General features: G+C 46.8%; 1 protein-coding gene across 6 annotated transcripts in view; it reads left to right on the forward strand.

Moving 5' to 3' along the window:
• DPP6 (dipeptidyl peptidase like 6) overlaps positions 1 to 21734 on the forward strand; it is a 949991-nt gene that overhangs the window by 728159 nt on the left and 200098 nt on the right. For all 6 annotated transcript variants that reach the window (XM_045053301.1, XM_045053300.1, XM_045053302.1 and 3 more), the window contains exon 6: positions 10748 to 10800. In XM_045053301.1, coding sequence (XP_044909236.1) covers positions 10748 to 10800 — 53 coding nt within the window. The remainder of the gene's footprint in view (positions 1 to 10747; positions 10801 to 21734) is intronic.

Here is a 21734-nt window from a genome sequence, read left to right on the forward strand (position 1 = left end):
TTAAAAGATATAGAAAAATGTTTTGTAAATTTCTAAACACTTACAACAACGTCAATAAGATTTATCTCTTTTTGTCTTGCCTCTCTGCAAGGCTGGTCTGATGGGTAGCGTGTCAGATGAGAAAAGGAGGCGTTACACAGAGCAAGAAAAAAAAAGAAATCTGTGTTTTCAAGCAAAATCAGGAGTGAGTCAGCAGAAAGTCCTAGCAGAACAACAAAATAGGAAAGGCAGTGAAGGAGAACGCGGGCTTGCGGGACTGGTATGGACATCCCACACCTTTTTCTCAGTGACCAGCCAATTAGACAAAGGGGATGTGACAGAGCTGGGGAGGAAGCCAGCGCACACAGGTGTGTGCCCTTGGAAATCAGTTCGGAAGGAAGTCCTTATCGATCACTTCCTCTGCATCCTTCCATAGCAGCACCAGGGATGGGTTTCATTTGTTTCCGCAAGATGAGCCTCAGACACATGGGCATGCTACTTGAATTGAAATGTCCAAGTGGAGACAGAAGGAAATGATAAAAAAAAAAAAAAAAAGAATTACACAGCTATTTCTGGATGTCAGAGTTGCTCTCGAGATTGATATTTGGAAACATAGAGTCACAACTGACAGCGTTACTGTTTGTCTCTGAAGTAGAAGACATTTGTGTCGATGGATCCCCATTTTGAACCAGATTGTTTTATACTCACTACTCACTCACCGCTGAAATTCAAGCATCATATGTAAAGGGCACAGGATGAGAGAAACACTGTCCATTAAATAAGTTAGACGGTGGGGATTGGTCACAAGCGAATGAACCAGGGTTGGGCGTGGTGTGGAGAGCAGAACGAGACATTTGAAGAGACTGCGGGTTCAGGAGGACGGCACCGTCTCTGCTCTCGCAAATGTAAAAAGTTTTGCGGAAGACGAATTGGAGGAAAGAAGTTGAGATGTAAGGAGTGAATCCTAAGGGTTTTTAATTACTTTTGAATTTTGAAACTGACAACTGTGTTTCCTCCATTTTAAGTCTTGCCTAGATTGTTTTGCTAAATCTTACGTTCCATCTCGTGGGGGAAGGAAAGGCACCCAACCAGGGAAACACGAGGAACATTGAGTTCCTATTTCCTACGACTTGTCTTATGTCATCGAAGCTAGATATCCGTACTTTTACTTTTTCAGTCGTACCTAGTTCTTTGTGGTTCTCTAAAAAACATTTTTTAAAAATTATTACAAGAAGAGGTTTAACTTCATGGAAATGATATTAAATAAGTTGGCAAGGTTTGTGGAAGTGTGTGCCAAATGTAGTCATTAGAACATGAACATGGGGCGATCATGAGCTTCCTGAGACAAGAAGCTGCCTCTCTGGGAAGGATCGGTTCATTCAGGAAAGTTTCTGTCATCACTCACTCCAACACCAAGGCTTGTAATTCTCTGAACCGTGAGCCTTACGGGTGGGAACAGAGACCAGGCAGAAATTTAGATACTTTGGGAAGATGCTGGGTCACTGGAGTAGTGCCTGATAAAATCCGTGAACAAGACAGGAGATGGGAAATCCAGCAGGGGCTTGAGGGTGAGGGTGGAAATAGGATTAAGAGAACACTTGTTGGGGCGCCTGGGTGGCTCAGTCGGTTGAGCGGCCGACTTCAGCTCCGGTCATGATCTCACAGTCCATGAGTTCCAGCCCCACATCAGGCTCTGTGCTGACAGCTCAGAGCCTGGAGCCTGCTTTGGATTCTGTGTCTCCCTCTCTCTCTGCCCCTCCCTCGCTGGTGCTCTGTCTCTCTCTGTCTCAAAAATAAATAAAAAAAAAAAAATTAAAAAAAAAAAGAGAACACTTGTTGTGATAAGCACTGAGTACTGTGCAGAATTGCTGAATCACTGTGCTGACCTGCTCACACTTTCATGCTCACAACAGACCTGCTCACACTTTCATGAAGCTCTTTAAAACCTTAAAGACAGTCTTCCACGTCTCCTGAGTTTCTCGTCCGGGCAGACCACCTGCTATTGCCCCAGGTGACTTTCTTGCCAGACTCCAGCCAACCTGGTCATATTCTCGTTTTCTCTAGAATATTTGGGCTTATTTGTCTCACTTCTAAGAAAAAAGTGACACCCTCCACTGGATTCCATTCTCCAAATTCAAGGGGAAGAGTTTCTAGACAAGATACTGGTAATTTCTTCCCAGAAAGGCCTTACAAACTGGTTAGTTCTTGTCTCAGCCACATTATTAAAGATGTGCTCATGGGGCGCCTGGGTGGCGCAGTCGGTTAAGCGTCCGACTTCAGCCAGGTCACGATCTCGCGGTCCGTGAGTTCGAGCCCCGCGTCAGGCTCTGGGCTGATGGCTCAGAGCCTGGAGCCTGTTTCCGATTCTGTGTCTCCCTCTCTCTGCCCCTCCCCCATTCATGCTCTGTCTCTCTCTGTCCCAAAAATAAATAAACGTTGGAAAAAAAAATTAAAAAAAAAAAAAAAGATGTGCTCGTTTATTTTTTTTTTCTTCAAAGAAGGACTCAGGAGGCTTTGTCCTTTTTTTTCATTTTTTTTATTTTTTAACGTTTATTTTTTTTTTTAATTTTTTTTAACGTTTTTATTTATTTTTGGGACAGAGAGAGACAGAGCATGAACGGGGTAGGGGCAGAGAGAGAGGGAGACACAGAATCGGAAACAGGCTCCAGGCTCCGAGCCATCAGCCCAGAGCCTGACGCGGGGCTCGAACTCCCGGACAGCGAGATCATGACCTGGCTGAAGTCGGATGCTTAACTGACTGCGCCACCCAGGCGCCCCTATTTATTTATTTTTTTTGAGAGACAGAGACAGAGCATGTGCAGGGGAGGGGCAGAGAGAGAGGGAGACCCAGAATCCGAAGCAGGCTCCAGGCTCTGAGCTGTCAGCACAGAGCCCAATGTGGGGCTCGAACCCACAAACCGCAAGATCATGACCTGAGCCGAAGTGGACGCTTAACCAACTTAGCCCCCAGGCGCCCCTCAAGAGTCTTTGTCCTGACGAGCCACCTGATAATTAGCCATTCCATAGAGTCCTGGAGGGCTTCTCAGAAGTCCAGGAGCTGCCGCGTGGTGGGGAGATCGTGGTGATGGATGGTGATAATGGATAGAAATAAGTATGAAAAGCCAGGATTGCAGGTGTTTTGGAAGAATGTGTCAAGACCAAGATTTAGGCACACACAGTGCAAATGTGGCCATTCGTGAAGTATTTTTGAAAAAATGGGGCATGAGTTTCTCATCCCTTCCGCTCCCCACATCAACTGAAGGGGGGGCCACCCAGGTTCAGAATTAAGTGTTTGATCACTACTGCCTTCTTAAAGGTTATTAGGACACAAGGGGCACCTGGGCAGCTCAGTCGGTTGAGCGTCTGACTCTGGCTCAGGTCATGATCTCATAGTTCGCGGGTTTGAGCCCCGTGCCGGGCTCTGCGCTGACAGCTTGGAGCCTGGAGCCTGCTTCGGATTCTGTGTCTCCTTCTCTCTCTGCCCCTCCCTTGCTCATACTCTGTCTCTCTCTCTAAAAATAAATAAACATTAAAATTTTTTTTAAAAGTTATCAGGACACCAGGACACGTTGGATAGGTCTGTTACCTTGACTGTGAACTTGGTGTCACAGATGTTCACATGTGTCTGAACTCATCAAACTGTACACACGAGATATGGGCTGTTCTCTGTATATCAGTTGTACCCCCGTGAAGCTGTTTTTAAAAGGGTTCTGAGGGAACAAAAGGAACGTTTACAGGACATTAGCTTCATGAAGTACTTGTCATGGTCCACAAAACCCTGGCTTGAAGTTTGCAGGCAGATTGCTTGCTCTTTCCCAGAGGACAGACCGCTGTGTTGGTTCCCAGTAGAACCGGGAATCACTGTGGCAGATGGAACCAAATGGAATTTCCTCTTCTTTTGGTAGCAGAACCCTCAACATTGTGAGGAGACAGACCCCCTGAGTAAACCTTTCATTTTCTGCAATCCTAACACCAAGACATCTCAAGTTTTCCAGCTTCCAGTTTTTCGCCTCCTTCAGGTTTTTGGTTTTTCACTCGTCATCACTGATGTCACATGCAGGTAATTTTTCTTCTGTTTTTTTCCTTATCATCCAGTTCCCAAATCTCGCTTTCTTTTCCCTGCCCTATCTTTTTCCTGTGTTCATCTTTCCCGGTTCCCAGTACTTTTAGCCTTCATTCACTCCTTACCGGATCTTGGTTCTTTAACCATGTGTCACAGCCATGGTGGTCTTGACCCTAACTCAGGAGAATCTTACTCTGAGCTCATCCACACCCTCCAGTACATTTAATCCCCTCTATGAATAGAATGTGGGAAGCGGAGGGGGGAGGCGCAGGAGGCTGGCCGGCCAACTGGAAGATCACTGCGGTCACACAGACATCCAAAACCAGGGCAGTGTTACTGAGGGTAGAAAATGTGGTGTGAATTTAAGAGACATTCCAAAGTTACCAAGCCCGGTGACACTTGGAAACCCATTGTACATGGACAGTAAAAAATAACAATAATAATAAAATAAATAAGGAATTAGGAATACTTGAAGCTAATGCCAATGTTTTTCTATTCAGAGACCATCTTTAGCAGGTCTCTGCTGTAAAGTCTCTAAAGAGACTTCTTTAGCAAGAAAATGGTTTATTTGGCTTCTAAACTGTTACATTTGGGAGACAAGTTTTGGATAAAAAATAGCCATGCAGAAAGGTCCAAAGCAGGCTAAAAATAGGAGCCTCGAACTCAAAAGATAGGTCAAGCATAAAAATGTAAATTCAGTAAAAAGCTGCATAAGAAAGGAATGAACGGGATCTACCAGACCAGAGGTGTAGACCAGCAAGGTGAAAAACAGCAAAGGGGGGCAGGTCTGGTGCCTGCATCCGTTGAAGGTGTCTGCAGCAGCAGGAGAGAAAGGCAAGGTCCTGGAGGCAGTGACCTGTCACAGAAGGAAGAGCAGAAAGCGGTTCCTGTCACCTTTATCACCCACTGCACAGACGTGGAGCAGACTGGACATTGAGCTGACGCCATCATGTCTGGCAGCTGGAAATGAGCTTAGGGATCGCAGTTTGAGAATGTTAGAAGTGCACCGGTTACAAGTGCACGGAAGGTGAGGCCCCACAGACTTTTCTCATGCAGCGCAATGATAGTTAAAAAGAAGGAATCGTTCGGGGAGGATATGACCAGGGATTTTTGTTTTTAATGGGGGAGATTTCGAGTTATGTTTGCAGATTTGGGAGACAAAACAACAAAGGGAGAGATGAAACATGTAAGGTGGGGTCTTTTCCTGTAAGGCAGGAGTCCCTAAAGTCCGACAGGAAGCAGAAGGGAACGGGTTGAGAGCTGAGGTTAGTCTTGGAAAGGGTAGCTTCTTTGTGCAGGAGAGGAAAGATGGAGGGGAGGTCCATAGTAAGGCCATTGCAGTGAAGAATGGGCAGTGGATTTGGGAAAGACTGAAGAAGTCCATTCAGCACCATTTGAGGATGGATTGAACTGGAGCAGAAGTTCAAGGGAGACCAAGAATGGAGTCAAGGAAGACTACGTTTTTAGCTCAGTTTACTGAGTGGATGATGAAACCACCAACTCAGATGGGACATATCAAAGGAGAACTAGGTTTTAAGGATCGTTGAAGAGTTTATTTTGGAGAATATTGAGGTTTTGGTCCTTGTGAGGCATGAGGTAGGGATGCCTAGGTGGAAGTGTGGTTTAAAACCACAGGAGTAGATGATTTCATAGAGGAAGAGGATGGAAAGTGAGTCTGCATGAGTGTGCACAATGGGTCATGAGTGTCAGCACTGAGGCTGAGGTAGGGAAGACCATAGACAACAAGTATGGCTCTGCGGGAGTGATGGAGGGCAGAGGGGATGACCTGTGGGCAGGTGTTTCGAAACTAGAAGAAGCAAACCAAATGTGAACTTCTCCCAGGAAGAACCTTCGACTGGTTATATTTATTCCAATTTTTGGATGCCCGTATCAACCATTTTTCATGACATATCAGAAAGAAAATTTGCTGAAATTGCTTTCCCATCTTGTGAATCACATTTTGGGTAACAGGTTTTTATATATTCATTTTCCACGGGGAATTTGATAGTGTAGGAAGAAACCAAAATAACTCAAATCCATGAACTCCCAAAAGTGCGCTCTTAGAAAAATAACCAGATGTGTTCTTACCAACTTCCAGCCCTGTACTTTTTTCCATGATCAGAAGTATTAAGAGTCTATTTTAAAGAAAGAAACATAAACACAACAGAGAGAGCAGAAAAAAAAGAAAAAGAAAGACTTTCTAAGGAACAAATTCTTCCAGTGACATATCGCTTTTTTTTTGATTCCTTTCAAGATCAGGCATTTTCTCTTTAAAGAGTAGCTTTCTTTTGTGCCCGTGGTTCTCTTGGCTCTGGGCTGAGAGAACACTTTGTGGAAGAGAGTGATATTTGATTGTTCCATCTTAGAAGGTTGTGACATGGCCCTCCCTCGTCCATCCTTTTGTGAGAGCAGCTCTTCAATCCTAAGTGCACTTTCTTTCCTAAGGGTCCCACTTGTGCTAACGTTCACCCCAGATAGCTTCGTTCACGTGCATGCTTGGCACATCCAGATTTTACCTGTCTCTCCTACATCCTCTCCAATTTTTTTTTAAATTAGAGCCTTTCTTTTAAATTTTTTTTCAACGTTTTTTATTTATTTTTGGGACAGAGAGAGACAGAGCATGAACGGGGGAGGGGCAGAGAGAGAGGGAGACACAGAATCGGAAACAGGCTCCAGGCTCTGAGCCATCAGCCCAGAGCCTGACGTGGGGCTCGAACTCACGGACCGCGAGATCGTGACCTGGCTGAAGTCGGACGCCCAACCGACTGCGCCACCCAGGCGCCCCTAAAGCCTTTCTTTTAAAAAATTGCTTTTATCTATTTATTTTTAGAGAGAATGAGAGCATGAGAGCATGAGCAGGGGAGAGGCAGAGAGAAGGAGAGAGAGAATTCCAAGCAGTCTCCATGCCATCAGCACAGAGCCAGACACAGGGCTCGAACTCGCAGACTGTGAGATCGTTACCTGAGGTGAAATCGAGAGTCAGATGCTTAACTGACTGAGCCATCCAAACACTCCCATTTTTGTTTCCATCTTTCTAATTAGTGATTTGGTATTCCAGATATTTTACCACATTTTCTGTCCACACATGCTTTTTTTGTCCTTTTAACCCAACAGTACAGGCATAGAATTGAGAATGGGTAATTCTCTCATTTTCTTCTTACCATTGCCCTTATGAGGTTATTTCAGTTCAATCTCCTTTTTTCTCATTGGTCCCAGTCAGAAGATACTCCCAGGGCTGAATTTCAGGGGCAGAGGCGTGTTTAAAGAGGCATGTGAAGACCAACTTTGGGTGTTTGTGTGAGAATGGCATAACTGGGGAGTGAATGGAAATCACCGTGTCCAGATGGATTAAAGAAATAGTCCTGGGGCTGCTGGGTGGCTCAGTCGGTTAAGTCAGTCACAGTCCGACCCTGATTAATGTTATGATCTCGCTGTTTGTGGGTTCAAGCCCCGCATCAGCACAGAGCTCGCTTCAGATCCTCTGTCTCCCTCTCTCTCTGCCCCTCCTCTGCTGGCATTCTCTCTCTCTCTCTCTCAAAAATATTTTTTTAAAAAAGGTATAGTCCTTCAACCATGAAGTTTTGCATGGTCGTTGTATCAGTTGGGATCCTGGATTCTTCAGTTGACAGCCATCAACTTGGACTTGTAACTTGAGAGTTAAGAGATATGCCCTTTGTTCAGACAGTTTCCAACACAGTGATCAGAGAGAGACAGACCTCAGCTCACACCTTGCTTGAGCTTGATTTGAATTCTTTAAGATTCGATTTTCCTGTCTTCAGAATAGGGTGCTAATGCCTATTCACAGAAATTGAGTGACTTCAGTATTCCGAGGGGCTGGCACACCACCTGATGGGTAGGACATGCTCCATGAACACTAGCCACTCACCTTCCACTTCCTCAGCCTCACCCTCATCATCACTTCTGAAACTTTGGGCTGCCCTGTACAGTAATGTCAAAGACGTCCTTCAAGTGTTTGGCCTACGAGTGATCTTACCCAGCCCCTCACTTCTGTACTGAAACTGATTTGATAAGGGATTTGTTTTTCTGTTTGTTTTAAAAGTTGCCGGAGGTTTATAGGCGGGAATCCAGTAACTTAGAAGTCTGTACCTATCTGATGGAATAGTTACCCTTTTTCCTCTGGATTTAAACTAGATCTGTCACTTCTGTATGGCTGTATAAGAACTGAGCAGCTTAAGACAACCAACATTTATTATCTTGAAGTTACTGTGGGTCAGGAATCCAAGACCTTCTCTTCTGAGTGGTTCTGGGTCATGGTCTGTCATGAGTGTCAGCCGGGGCGGCATCATCTGAAGGCTAGACTGGGGACGAAGACTGCACGTTCAAGCTCCCTCATGTGGCTGTTGGCAAGATGCCCCAGCTCCTCGTTGGCTGTTGGTGATCTGTTGGAGAGGAAACTTGGTTGCTCACCACGTGACCTCTCCCAAGGGCTGCTTAAGGTTCTTAATGGCATGGTGCTGTCTTCCCTCAGAGCAATGACCCGAAAGAGAGCCAGCAGGAAGTCAAGATTCCTTTGACAGCCTGGTCTCTGAAGTCTCATACCATCATTTCTGCTGCCTCTATATGATAGAGTCCCAGAATTAGGCTCCACCCCTTCTTCCCCCTCCTCCTCCTTATTGCCTCCACTCCTCCCCTCCCCCTCCTTTTCCTCTCTCCCCTGCCCTTGCCTACCTCACTTTCCTATCTTAGCAAACAAAGGTTACCTTTTGCCTGCCTGGGGTCAGCATGACCATAGAGTGAGATTAAACAGAATGAGCAGGTGCCTCCGGAGTTTAGGAGTGCCGTGTGGCACAGGGCCCATGTGCCGTGACTGCAGAGAATTGCATTGTGTCTGTCGAGCTTCTGTTCTTGCATCTGAGGAAGCTCATCCAGCTCAGAGGCAGTGTAGTCAAAGCACAGGGTCCTTTGGTGGGCGCTGTCTGGGCAGTGATCTCCTTGGGACACGGCCCTCCCTTCTCTCCTGGGGAAGCAGCGTCACTTCAGAAATAGCAGAGCTGGGTTCCTCTGCTCCTTATCAGTGGCTCCGCAGGTCCGTGAAGTGCTCCTGCACAGTTGTGTGCCTGCTGGCTATTTATTCATAACCAAAGCGGTATTTGGACACGTTTCCCAGTCAGATGCCACCCACTGTCCCCAGCAGGCCACCCTAAATCCAATCATTCTGGTGCCAGAGCCTTGGGATCTTCAGAAGCAAAAGATCTTCTGGGCTTAAAGGCTGTTGTTTACTTTTGTATCTGGATTCCTTTTCTCCAAGCAACTGCAATCCACCATGATTGTCCGGAAGTTAATCCAGGGACCCCAACAAGGCAGGGGGTTGGTGAGCTTAGCACAGTCCTGCCTGTTCTCTTTGGCAGGCTCACTCTGTCCTCAGCACCCCAATATATTCCTCTACTTTATGTGCTTCGTGATGGATCTGTCTTCCTTGGCCTGCACATTCCTCACCGATTATCTTTAGAAAGGTGGTTTGTGGGGCACCTGGGGGCTCAGTCAGTTGAGCGTCTGACTTCAGCTCAGGTCATGATCTTGCAGTTCATGGGTTCAAGCCCTGCATCAGGCTCTGTGCTGACAGCTCAGAGCCTGGAACCTGCTTCTGTGTCTCCCTCTCTCTCTGCCCCTCTACCACTCACACTCTCTCTCCCTGTCTCGAAAATAAACATTAAAAAAAAAGTGCTTTCTTTTTTCTTTTTACACTTTGTTTATTTAAGTAATCTCTACTCCCCACGTGGGGCTCAAACTCACAACCCCAAGATCAAGAGTCACATGCCCCTCTGACCGAGCCAGCCCAGCGCCCCTAGGAAGGTGGTTTTAAATGCTGGTCGCTGAACGTTTACCCACACAGAGTGTTGACTCTCAGAAAGTACACAGGTAGAAGAAAGGGACTACGGTACCTCCTTGCTTCAACCCTGCAGAGTAACCCATCATATCCCAATGCTGGGGAGGCTCTCTGTCCAGAAAGCAGGAGGTGAATGCCGAGACTTCCTGCATTGTGTGTTGTCCCTTCTCTTGGTCATTCCTTGCATTCCTTTCACTGCCTTTATGGGTCAGGAAATCCTCTCCTGGCTCAAGAGTTTAAGAGAGGCTCCAGGTTGGGGTTATAGGAGTTTGGAGACAGAGTTTTGCTTGTTGCCTTAGTTTTAAAAGCCATGCTCCCTCTTGCATTGAGTTCTTAATTTGCTGACCCCTCTCCGAAGCTGAAAGGTGCACATCACATTCTACAGCAGGACAGGGGGCTGCCCAGTGAAGCCTGTGTTGGCGTCTGTATTCACTGAGGATACACAATGGAATGTGCCGTCATTACAGGGAAGTCCTACGCTACAAGGGTCTCACGGTCCCGTTGGGTCCAGCTGACTGACTGCCTCTGGTGACCTCATTCACTCTGTACTGCACGTAGTTGAGCTGGAAATCTGTGCCCCTGATTTAATCACAAAAACCAGCTGATTATGGGGATAATATCGAGCCTCTGGCTGCCCTGTAAACAATGTGCAAATGACAAAAGTAAAATAAACAGGATGTGCAAATTAACTTCCTAAGTAAATTAAAGATGTTGCCTCCGGGTCTCCTGATTAACTCCTTTTCGTCCCCCTAATGTTTTTTTGGGATTCACAGTGATCTGAAAAATATCACAGTCACAGCCTTTGTCTCAATGCTTGCTTTGTTTTCTGTTTTTGTTTTCTGTCGTGTCTGTTTCAGATATACCAACACTCCTACACTGGATACTATGTCCTGAGCAAAATTCCTCATGGGTAAGATTGTTCTTTCATTTTCTTTTAATGAGAAATATTCAGAACAAAGAAGGCGTAGAACACTGAATAGTAGCTTCGTTCATGAATTAAGGGCAGGTTATGGGACAGCTCGATTTTGACAGTGCAGCATCCTGATGTGTGGCCTCTGTGGCTCCTCCCTGGCTAACTACATCAAGGGTCTCAGGGGTGACATGAGTCCAGTTACTTGCCGTTTGTAAAGCCCCCATCGTAGGACAACTCCACCTGTCTCCTGCTCTGGTTCCCGAGGTCCATGTCAAGGTCGTGCAGGGCGGACTTTCCCCTGTGCCTTGCAACCTCCCAGGCACAGTGGATGGCCCTCGGACTCCCACAAGAGTTCCGGTTATATCCAAAATAGAGGGGCACCCCTAAACTTACCTGGTCTCTCGAAAATGCATGATTTGCGACCCAGAAGTGTATGGGAAGGAGGGACATGAGCACATGCCTGATACCCACGCACAACACAGGGGGCCCTATCGGGAGCTCGTCTCCAGAGTCCAAAGGCAGGAAGGACACTGGTTAAAGTCTGCCGAAGCCATTTGTTGAGTCAGACACATGATGAAACAGCTCCAGAGCTAGGAAGAAGAGGCAAGGATGCCTTTTTATTTCTCTCCCTTCCTCCGTCCTCCTGTGTCGTCACCTCACCTGCCCCCAGACTCTTGTTCCCCGCCTCAGCCTCTCCTTCGCTCCTCCAGGGCTCCTCTCGCTGTGCTTGGGAAAGGGGAGGGGCTCAGGAAGTGTTCAAAGAAATTGAACTGTGCTGCTGCCCATGTTGCGTGCATTGCCTCTGAATATGTAGGGGAGGCATCCTAATTTTCCTGACTTGAGCACACAGGAATTGCTGAAAAGTTTCATAAGAGAGCATCAATCAACAGCATGAATGTTTCCAATTTGCTTTCTACTCCATTTCTGTAGAATGTGGGCATCTCCTTGGAAAACAAACATGGAGAAAATAATTTCATTTGGACTTCAGACAAATGAGAGTTGTGTGTAGATCCGAGGCAACGTGAGATTCATAGTTTCTGGTGGGCTGTTAGACAAATCAAGCTCAAAGAAACTGAAGGCGAACCACTGTGGTAAAAATTAAGTGTATAGGAATTTTTCATTTAAAGCCTATTTTAAAGATAAACTCAGATGTTTTCCACTGAGGAGGAATTATTCTAGCATTTTTCCAAGCAGATGTGCATCTTCAAAGGTCACAGTAGTCAAGGGTGTAATTATGCCATGAGATTTATGTACCCCTTGTAGGACGATAGAATGTATTATAGATGATGAATATTTCATTCCATCTTATATAAATTTGTAAGACTCAAAGCTCGAAAAGCATTTTATGCTTAACACTTTGTGTTAATACTTTACTGCATCGGTCAGAATTTAGAAATAGATTTGGAGTCTGTACAAGGTTCAGCCAGACCAGCGACAAACCAGAGGAGGAGATAGTCTGTGTTGATGACTTTGTTTCACGTTGGTGACTTTGTTTTGTGTTGATGATGATGATACCCCCCGTAGAGATTGTCAACACATAATGTACTGTCTTCAATATTTTAAAAATAATCACAGTAATAATAATTGCTGTCGTTTATAGATTGACTTCTGTGCACCTTTACTCTAACACAACAGCCTGCAAGAAAAGCACTTTTTTTTGAGAGAGAGGAGAGAAAAGGGCAGAGAAAGAAAGAGAGAGAGAGAGAGAGAGAGAGAGAGAGAATCCCAAGTAGGCTCCCCGCCCAATGTGGGGCTTGATCCCATGACCCTGGGATCATGACCGAAACTGAAAGCAACAGTCAGACATCAACCTAGAGAGCCACCCAGGAGCCCCAAGAAAAGTGAGACCCCACTTACAGTGAGACCTGGAACATCAAGTAACTTCCCAGCATCTCCTAGCTCACGTACAGTCGAGCTGGGATTCAGTGCCAGCCTGGCTGACTCCAGACCCCCAAGCCATCAAGACAACCCCCTTGAGTTATATTACAACTGCAAATATTGGATCTTTAGTGGTGCTAGTTTATTTTCCCTAAGCACCTCTGTATGATTGGTAGATGTAGCCGATTCCTTGTTACATTTACTGGAAGAGAACCCTGGTGGATGAGGAAGTCGGTGGCCCAGCCCATCACCCAGATGAACTGCAGCATCTCCAAACCTTGCATTGTTTGCCCGCCCACCTCTTCCTCTTTGTCATAAGATCATTTGTGGAAAATGAATCAATTAATTAATTCTAAATAGTGTTGGCACCTCATTTGTATTAGTGAGACAGTGGATTTCTGAACCGGATGAGCCCTCAGGCCTCAAGTCTTTGCAACCTTAGCGATGCCTCAAGTCCACTGCCTGTGCAGGTGATGAAGCCACTAGGTGGCAGGAAAAGATACAGCCCGCCTTCCAAGGCTTGTACCTTAGGTGGGTTTGGGGTAGAAAGGAAAGCACAATTATGGTTTTAAAACAAAAATAAGCAGGCATCTGGGTGACTCAGTCAGTTGAGCGTCTGACTTTGGCTCAGGTCATGATCTCGCAGTGTGTGGGTTGGAGCCCCGAGTCGGGCTCTGTGCTTCCAGCTCAGAGCCCGGAGCCTGCTTCAGATTCTGCATATCCCACCCCACCCCTCCCCCACTTGCTCTCTCTCTCTCTCTCTCTCTCTCAAAAATAAATGTTAAAAAATGTTTAATAAAACAAAAATAAGCTTGTATTAAATTATTTAGATTTGCATTACTCATCATGCAAAAAAACAAGGAGCTTCTCCTTGGTGCTTCTGAAGACACAGATCTGTACTTGGCCACAAATTCTCACTTCCCTCTCTCTGCTTCTCCTCTAAACACTTCACTGGAAGCCAGAGGCCATGCAGTCTGCAGGATGGGATTACCTGTCATTTGTAACTTGAATTTTGTCCTGGCTTCAGGCTGGCCAACCAGTCACAGAGAAGGGTCGAATTAATTTGTCAATGCCTTCTGAATTGTGGTTTCCTTCCTTTTTGCCAGAGGCAGAAGAATTAGGGGAGGGTCTACTTGTTTTTCTGTGTCACTCACAAGCCAGAAAGAGGCCTTCCCTGTCCCGTGCACCCGCATGCCCCATCACAGTTCGAACCTCTGTCTGTAGCAGGAGCTGGGTCCGGTCCTTTGCACATACTGGCTAGAGCTGCAGCGAGAATCCCAGGGCAGCAGTATTTTCATCTACTCAAAGATCTAAAACCTAAGGGAAAATCTGTTCATCTTCCACACCCTGTGGACCTATCTACGGATAGATCAAAAAGCGTATTCTTAAACAGGTATCTTTTACACAAATTTGTTTGTTAACCCAGACTTAAAGCTAGTCATTCTTGACATAAAATGTTTCACTAAGTTTGTGTATCGGAAAGTCAGCAAAATAAAACAATCTTCTGTAATAGAGATTATCGCCCTGGCTCAATGTTCTCTATTAAGGATCCATCATATGTTTTCATAGAAGTATTTATTTTTGTAGACTTGGCTGCTTCTTGACATTTTCCTGATATGACTTTTTTCTTGGATTAGTTTTTTTCTTTGGCTTGAGGGCTCTTGTAAAAGGAAGAATTTATTTCTGTATGACTACAATTTCTTATATTTACTAGCATCATCCTGAAAATCATATGGACTAGTGAAAAGTATCCCCTTTATAACCTAAATCAGTTTTAAGAAAAATTCAGCATATCTCTTAATTGGGTGGCCTTGGCATTTGGGGTCTGGCAAACAAAGTAATAATAGAACAGACACCAAGAAATATGTGAGCGTAGCTTTGTTTACATGCCAGGCCATCTTCTGTGGATTTTGTTGCCCAAAGTTAGCTCGTTGACTGGTATTTTTTAGGCACCAAACATAAGTATACAGAAATTGCACTCCTTTGGAATTCTAATTGACCTGTGAAGTCACATTCTGTATCTAAAAACTGTAAACTGAGATGTAGGTCTTTCTGCCCAGACTTACTCTCTAACTTCATGGGCTGGGATACAGAAGGCATTGCATTTATTTAGTAACTGGACATCTGGGATGAAAACCTACACACAGTGTATGTTGCCCACAGCATGATGTGGGAATTAACTTCAGCTCTGTGGTCCCAAGGGTGTGAATCTGAATCTTCAATCCACCACTGACCTTGATCATTGTCATACTTCTACAGATCTGTTTCCATATTTTTAAAAAGATGATATAATAGTGTTCCTCTCATAGACACATTGTAACAATTAAGTGGAGCGATATATCCAAAATGCACAGTAGAGAATTTTGCTTCCGGTGAACATTTGGGAATGTGATTTCTTAATATTGTAGCATGCACCTATATATATATGTAGTCTTGTGATTAAATATTATTACACTTTACTTTCTGGACAGCTGAAATCCTTTCTGTTATAAGGGGAGGAATAATACACCTGATTAAGGGTAAGATTCCCTTTGGGGCAGCTGGTGGTTCAGTTAGTCAAGTGTCCAACTCTTGACTTTGGCTCAGGTCAGGACCTCACGGTTTGTGAGTTCAAGCCCCATGTCGGGCTCTGCACTGACAGTGCATAGCCTGTTTGGGATTCTCTCTCTCTGCCCCTTCCCCACTTGTTATCTCTCTTGCTCTCTCTCAAAATAAATAAATAAACATTTTTTAAAAAGAATAAAATTCCCTTCAATAATTGTTCAAAGCTAAGGCTTATTCTGTGACACTCAGGTAATTATAATTTCTCTCTTAAAGGAGATGTTTGTAGCCTCAGCTATCTATAATTCTCCATGCTCAGTAAATTCTTTTCCATAACATCTAAATCTGACCTGTCACAATTAATTTGTAAGGCATTCAGGTTTTGCCTCCAGTGGAAACAAACAAGATGATATAAGTCAGTATTTATTTTTTTAATGTTTTAATGTTTATTTTGAGAGAGAGACAGAGTATGAGCAGGGGAGGGGCAGAGAGAGAGGGAGACACAGAATCCGAAGCAGGCTCCAGGCTCCAAGCTGTCCGCATAGAGCCCATCATGGGGCTTGAACCCACAAACCGTGAGATCGTGACCTGAGCTGAAGTCAGACGCTCAACCGACAGAGCCACCCAGGCACCCCAGTCAGCAAGTATTTATTGAGACGCTCTGTTGAGTAATGAAAGCATGGTTGATATCCTTAAGAAGTTCAAAATCCTGTTGAAAAGAAAAGATATAGACTTTGTAACAGTATGTAATTAAGTGGCCCAAAGGGGTATTTAAAATTTTTTTTCAACGTTTATTTATTTTTGGGACAGAGAGAGACAGAGCATGAACGGGGGAGGGGCAGAGAGAGAGGGAGACACAGAATCGGAAACTGGCTCCAGGCTCTGAGCCATCAGCCCAGAGCCTGACGCGGGGCTCGAACTCACGGGCCGCGAGATTGTGAGATCGTGACCTGGCTGAAGTCGGACGCTTAACCGACTGCGCCACCCAGGCGCCCCTACAAAGGGGTATTTTAAACACTGAGCACAGAAGAAGAGAGAGCTGTGGGCATCAGGATTATGCTGAGCCTTACAGCTGAGTGAGTTGTTGTTTTCAGTAGCTGGAGACAGAGGAGATATTCCAGGTTTGGTCGGTCACTAAACAACTTGACTTTTGCACTGAGCCAGCATCTTCTGGAATTCGTGGGGTGCCGGCCTAGGCCATGTTCACACAGGCTCTGCATGGGTAGAGTTAGGGTTGGGTGGGTGTTAGGATAGCACTGAAGTGTAAGGAACCTAATGCCACCCTAGTGTGATGGGTCTTCATAGTAAGAACATAGGGATTACGTAGAGCAGATGTGCTGAAAATGGCAGGCTTGGGTGAGTTTCGTGCATGTGTGGAGAAGACTGAAGGGAGAGAAGATCTGGGGCATGGATTCCATCAGGACGCTGGCTAGGGGGAGTAACAAAGGCTTGGAACGTGGCAGAGCTCAGTGGGTGGAGAAACCACACTCCTAGTGATTATGGGTGGCCGGTGTTCTCCTGGAAAATGAAGACATATTTCAAGTGTTTATTCCATGTCCCTCTAATTAAGTCTTCAGCAGCCTGTGTCCCGCTGTGAGCTGAGCCTGGTGCATGAGAAGATTCAAGGTAGTGAGTTCACAAGGGCAGTGATGAGAATTCTCAGCACATGTCAGTGCCTCGGTGGCTCACCACCTTTCCTTCCTGATCCTTTTCTCATGGATCCCCAGGGGCCCTGCAGCTGGCCCTTCCAGGCAGACACACACTGGCTCTACCCTCACAGCTGCCAGGAATTGCATGAATACGATTGTTTGTATAATGTACAAGTGTGAAGCCAAAAGGCAGAAGAAAGTGATGTCCTTAAAATACCACTTTGCTTGTCTCTGTCATGGCATGGGGTGGGGAGATCTCCCCACCCGCCCCGCCCCCCCCCCCCCAACCCACCACACCGTTACTGGCTTTCACATATTTTCAGAACCGTGGACAGCTCAGAGGTCTACACTAACATTCAGGACCGTGGACAGCTCACAGGTCTGCACTAATACTCAGAACTGTGGACAGCCTAAAGGTCTACACTAGCAATTGGTCTGGGTCCTTCTCCCCCTTCTCCCTTGCTCTCCTGCCTCCCCCCCACACACACACACCGCCTTCCTCCCTCCAGAATACAAACTCTTAGCAAGCATTTTCAAGGGAACATGACTTTAGAGTCAAAGAGATCTGGGAATAAATCCCCAGGCTGCCTCTTTACCTGTGTAATCAGGGAAGAGTTACTTTGCTTCTCCGGGCACAATTACTCCACATGTATAATGGCAATAAAATGCCTGACTCATAGGGTTCATGTAAAGGTTATAGGAAACACTAGAATAATGAGGTGGGCGTTTAAATGCCTGCTTTGGTGTGTGGAAAGCACTACACGCTCTATTCACGGAGGAACCAAGATCTTCTGTGATATGGCCAAGTCTAATTAACCCCCCTGCATTTGGGCACAAAATAAATGTCATCCTCAATGTCAACTCGGATCAATTGTAATGGCTTACTAGAGCTCTGAGGGTAGAGCTGAGTAGTCAAGGGCTATGCCCAGGCTCTGTGGGAAAGCGTGCAGACATCGATGTGTCTGCCCTGCAGTGAGGGAGGAGGAAGACACATGCCATGTTCCCGTGAGTGGTCACATCAGTGGCGTGTCCAAGCACTGCCCCCAGACGGCGTGCTCCTGGAGGTCCTCACCTGCACACGTGCTCCAGACTTCCTGCTCTCTGTGTGGCTGCACCCCCAGCCTCTGACCCTTCATGCCCCAGCACCCACACCCTCTCCTCCAAGAGTCCTCCGCCAACTGCCCGAACCCCCAGAGTTCCCACCACAGTTCCCAGTTCCCACCACAGTTCATCCTGGCATTAAACTGCTACTCACCTTGTTGTAAATATGTGTTTTTTCTGAGTGGAATGTTCAGAAATGTTTTCAATATGCATTCATTGCCTGACACTCCTCACCCTCACCCTAAGGCCTCAGAGAGAAGGGTTTCTCTGGCAGGGGCTTGACTGTGTCTGCACCCACGGGGGCTGGTGCCCCAGGACAGCGTGGCTATGCAGAAGGGGGTGCCCCGCACACCTTACGCTCCCCGGTGCCAGAGGTCTCATACACCAGGGCTGGGCCAGTTGGCGGAGAAAAGCCATCAGTCACAGCCAGAAGGAGGTGGTTTCAACCATTCTTTCCCACCAAATCATTTGTCGCCACAAGCCCACGTGAAGAGGGAAAAACACACTTGTGACCTTGCTGATTCTAAGCTGCATGTTCCTGTCGCTTGAGTTGTTCCCGTCGTGGGAGGCATTCCTTCGATGCTGGCCAACGGTGGGAGGAAATGAATTCAGTGATTGAGCAGTGTTGACTCGGAAGAAGATGCGTGCCGGGCCCCACCCCCGTCAAGCAAATGAGTCTCTGACGACGGGGCCCGGCTCTGGGATCAGCCAGGCCTGCCCCGCCGTCTCTTGCTGTCATCACTAAATGTAGTTGGAGCTGAAACAAGTGACTGAAGTTTCCCCTGAAACGTTCATTTCCTTGTCCTCTTGACAAGCTCAGAGAGCACAGCCGGCCTCAGATTAATGGTGATGGGGGCGATTTGTTTAGTGATATTCAGGAGAGGCTCCTTAGTATGGAGGTCCAAACCACAGAGGTGACACAGGGCCTGCTGTTGGTCGCCTGGGTTCGTCCCCAGCCAGGGGCACGGTCCCTGGTGCTTCTGTGTGCCCCGTGTCCTGCCAGTGCGGGAGCTTGCCATGGGCTCCACCGAGTGGGATCAGCAGTGAGCCGCCCATTCGGATTCATGCATTTTGGTCTGTGCTGTACACACTCCCCCTCCACGGTCTAAGTCGCGTGAAATTAGAGGCTTGCCTGCTGAGCCCTTTCCGTCGGGTGTGAGGGTCGGTCACCTGAGGAGCTGTCCACATCCCCGGGGTCAGCCCTCTTCCTGCTCACGGACCTTTTCCTGAAGAGAAGTGCCGGGCACGGAGCAGACACCCCTGGACGGCTGGACCTGCCAGGTGCTTGTAGCGTGTACCGTGCCTTCATTCCTGCTGCGGACATAATGGAGCAGCCAGCGTGTACCAAAACCGTGCTAGCCTCAGGGCGGATGATGGAAAGGCCATGCGTACCCCTTGCTGCCTCATTGATTTTGTATTGTTTTTATGTCACCTTTCTGCGTCTCTGTGCTCCGGACTATGCCTACAGAGGGCTGGACACCGAGCCCTCAACTGTTTACCTTGGTGACATTGACTCAGGTTGAACTTCACAGCACCCTTGACCAGGAAAGCGGCTCTGGAGGACGGCGGGAGGGGACGATGGGGGTGGACAGGCTTGTGAAAGGCGGGTATGCAGAGGTCACATGTGTATAATCGCAGGCTCATTGGAGCATAACTGACCTATAATAAAACTCACGGTTTGGGGGGGCACCTGAGTGGCTCAGTCAGCTAAGCGTCCGACTTCGGCTCAGGTCATGATCTCATAGTTCTTGAGTTCAAGCCCCGCGTCAGGCTCTGTGCTGACAGCTCGGAGCCTGGAGCCTGCTTCGGATTCTGTGTCTCCCTCTCTCTCTGCCCTTCTCCACTCGTGCTCTGTCTCTCTTTCAAAAATTAAATAAGAACATTTGAAAATTAAAAAAAAATAATAAAACATACAGTTTTAATTGTAAGTTTTCAGGAAGTTTTGACTAATGGTGCCATCAGGGGAGCATCTCGACACCAAGACAGAGAGAATCCCATCGTGCACCACTTTCACCCGCTGTGGTTGTCCCCGACAGCCAGTGACATGGGGTCCGTCCCCGTGGTCTTGCCTTTTCTAGAATGTCTTGCAAGTGGAGTCATACTCACATCGTCTGTGTGGCTGGCTTCTTTGTTAGCGTGACTACCGTCAAAGTTCCCCCACATTATTGCCTGTGTCTGCGTTTCATACTTTTTATTGCTGAGACCTGGCCCATTGTATGGATACACCGTAATTTGTTTACATGTTCACCATTTGACATTTCAGTTGTTTCCAGCCTGGGGCTTTTTTGGATAAAGCTGCTGTGAATTTTTGCATACAGAATAGCATATGGAGGTGGGTTTTCATTTCTCCTGAGTAAATACCTAGAAGGAGAATTGCTGATTTGCACAGTAAACGTATGTTTAACTCAATAAAAAAAAAAAATCACTGAATTATTATCCACAGTGGCTGTGCGGTTTAGACCCTCCCCTTTTAGGTTCATTACCTGTCCTTCACCCCATCCCTGCACGTGACTGGCCAGATGTGCCTACATAGGCTCCTGTCCCCGAGCTCTCCCTGCCCCGATGTGGGCACTGCAGGGTTGGCTGTCCAACCTGACTGCACATTTCTCGTCCCCACAACTGCTGTCTTTGGAGCACTCTATGAATGACAGGTCCATGGGGAAGTGTGTGGTGGGCACCGTAGGAGGTCAGAGGTGGGAGGCAGAGCAGACCCTCATGAAGAGGCTGTTATCTGCATAAGCCCCTGGGCGTAAACCTCAGGAGCCATTGGGAAAGTTCCAGGCCCTTGAGATCCCTCACTTCCTGGACAGATTTCTGGGAAAGGATTTCTTTTCAAGAACCACCCTTCTTAGAGGAAGGACCAAGGAAGGATGAGATCCAAAACTGTCCTGGTGATTTGGTCTTGTCCTGGGTGGGCCTGTTGCTTCACAGCTGAAAAGCAGTGTATAGGACCCTTAACACCTGGACAGCCTGGTGACTGTGTTGGGGACCTGTTTTCTGACACCGGAGCTCCCATCCAGCACCAGCAAAGGCCATTCTGCTGAGAGGGCACTGTAGGCTTTTTCAGACCTTCCTGTCCATTCTTTTATTGCATCTTGACTATAATACTGCAAAAAAGGCAGGCAGGCAGTGCTGGCCTGCCCTGGGGGGTGATTGGTATGCAAGGTGCCCCCAACCCAGAGCATGTATTTGACTCAGCTCAGGATTCAGCTCAGTTGGCAGGCTCACAGGAGCAAGGTCGACATGGTGCCATGGGCCAAATGCCCAGATTAAGAAGAAGCCTTGCAAAACAGATGCTATTGCCTGTCTGGACTGGAATTTAATTTAGCCCTAGCCTGTAGCTCTCTGTTTTCTGCATCCAGCAAGATGGATGCAGGTGCCCAAACTATAGGGGAAGGTTGGAGCACTTGGAGAGCCAACCTCTTTCATAAACACAGGAGTTTGGACAGCCCGCTCCCAATTACTAATGTGAAGGTCAAGTTTTTACATTTCTGAGCATCTTGACCCAGAGTCATCACATCATGGCCCTAATGTGAATTTCTACTGACTTTTTGAAATGCTTGGAGCGGCTTTCAGGGCAGGGCGAACACACACTTCGCCGAAGCTCCCGACATAATCAGCCAAAATGGAGTGTAAGGTACCATTTCTTTCTTCTTTGTTTTTTTAACATTTATTTATTTTTGAGACAGAGAGAGAGAAAGCATGAACAGGGGAGGGTCAGATAAAGAGGGAGACACAGAATCTGAAACAGGCTGCAGGCTC

The sequence above is a fragment of the Felis catus genome, chromosome A2, assembly GCF_018350175.1.
Source record: "Felis catus isolate Fca126 chromosome A2, F.catus_Fca126_mat1.0, whole genome shotgun sequence".
NCBI classification, from domain to species: Eukaryota; Metazoa; Chordata; class Mammalia; order Carnivora; family Felidae; genus Felis; species Felis catus.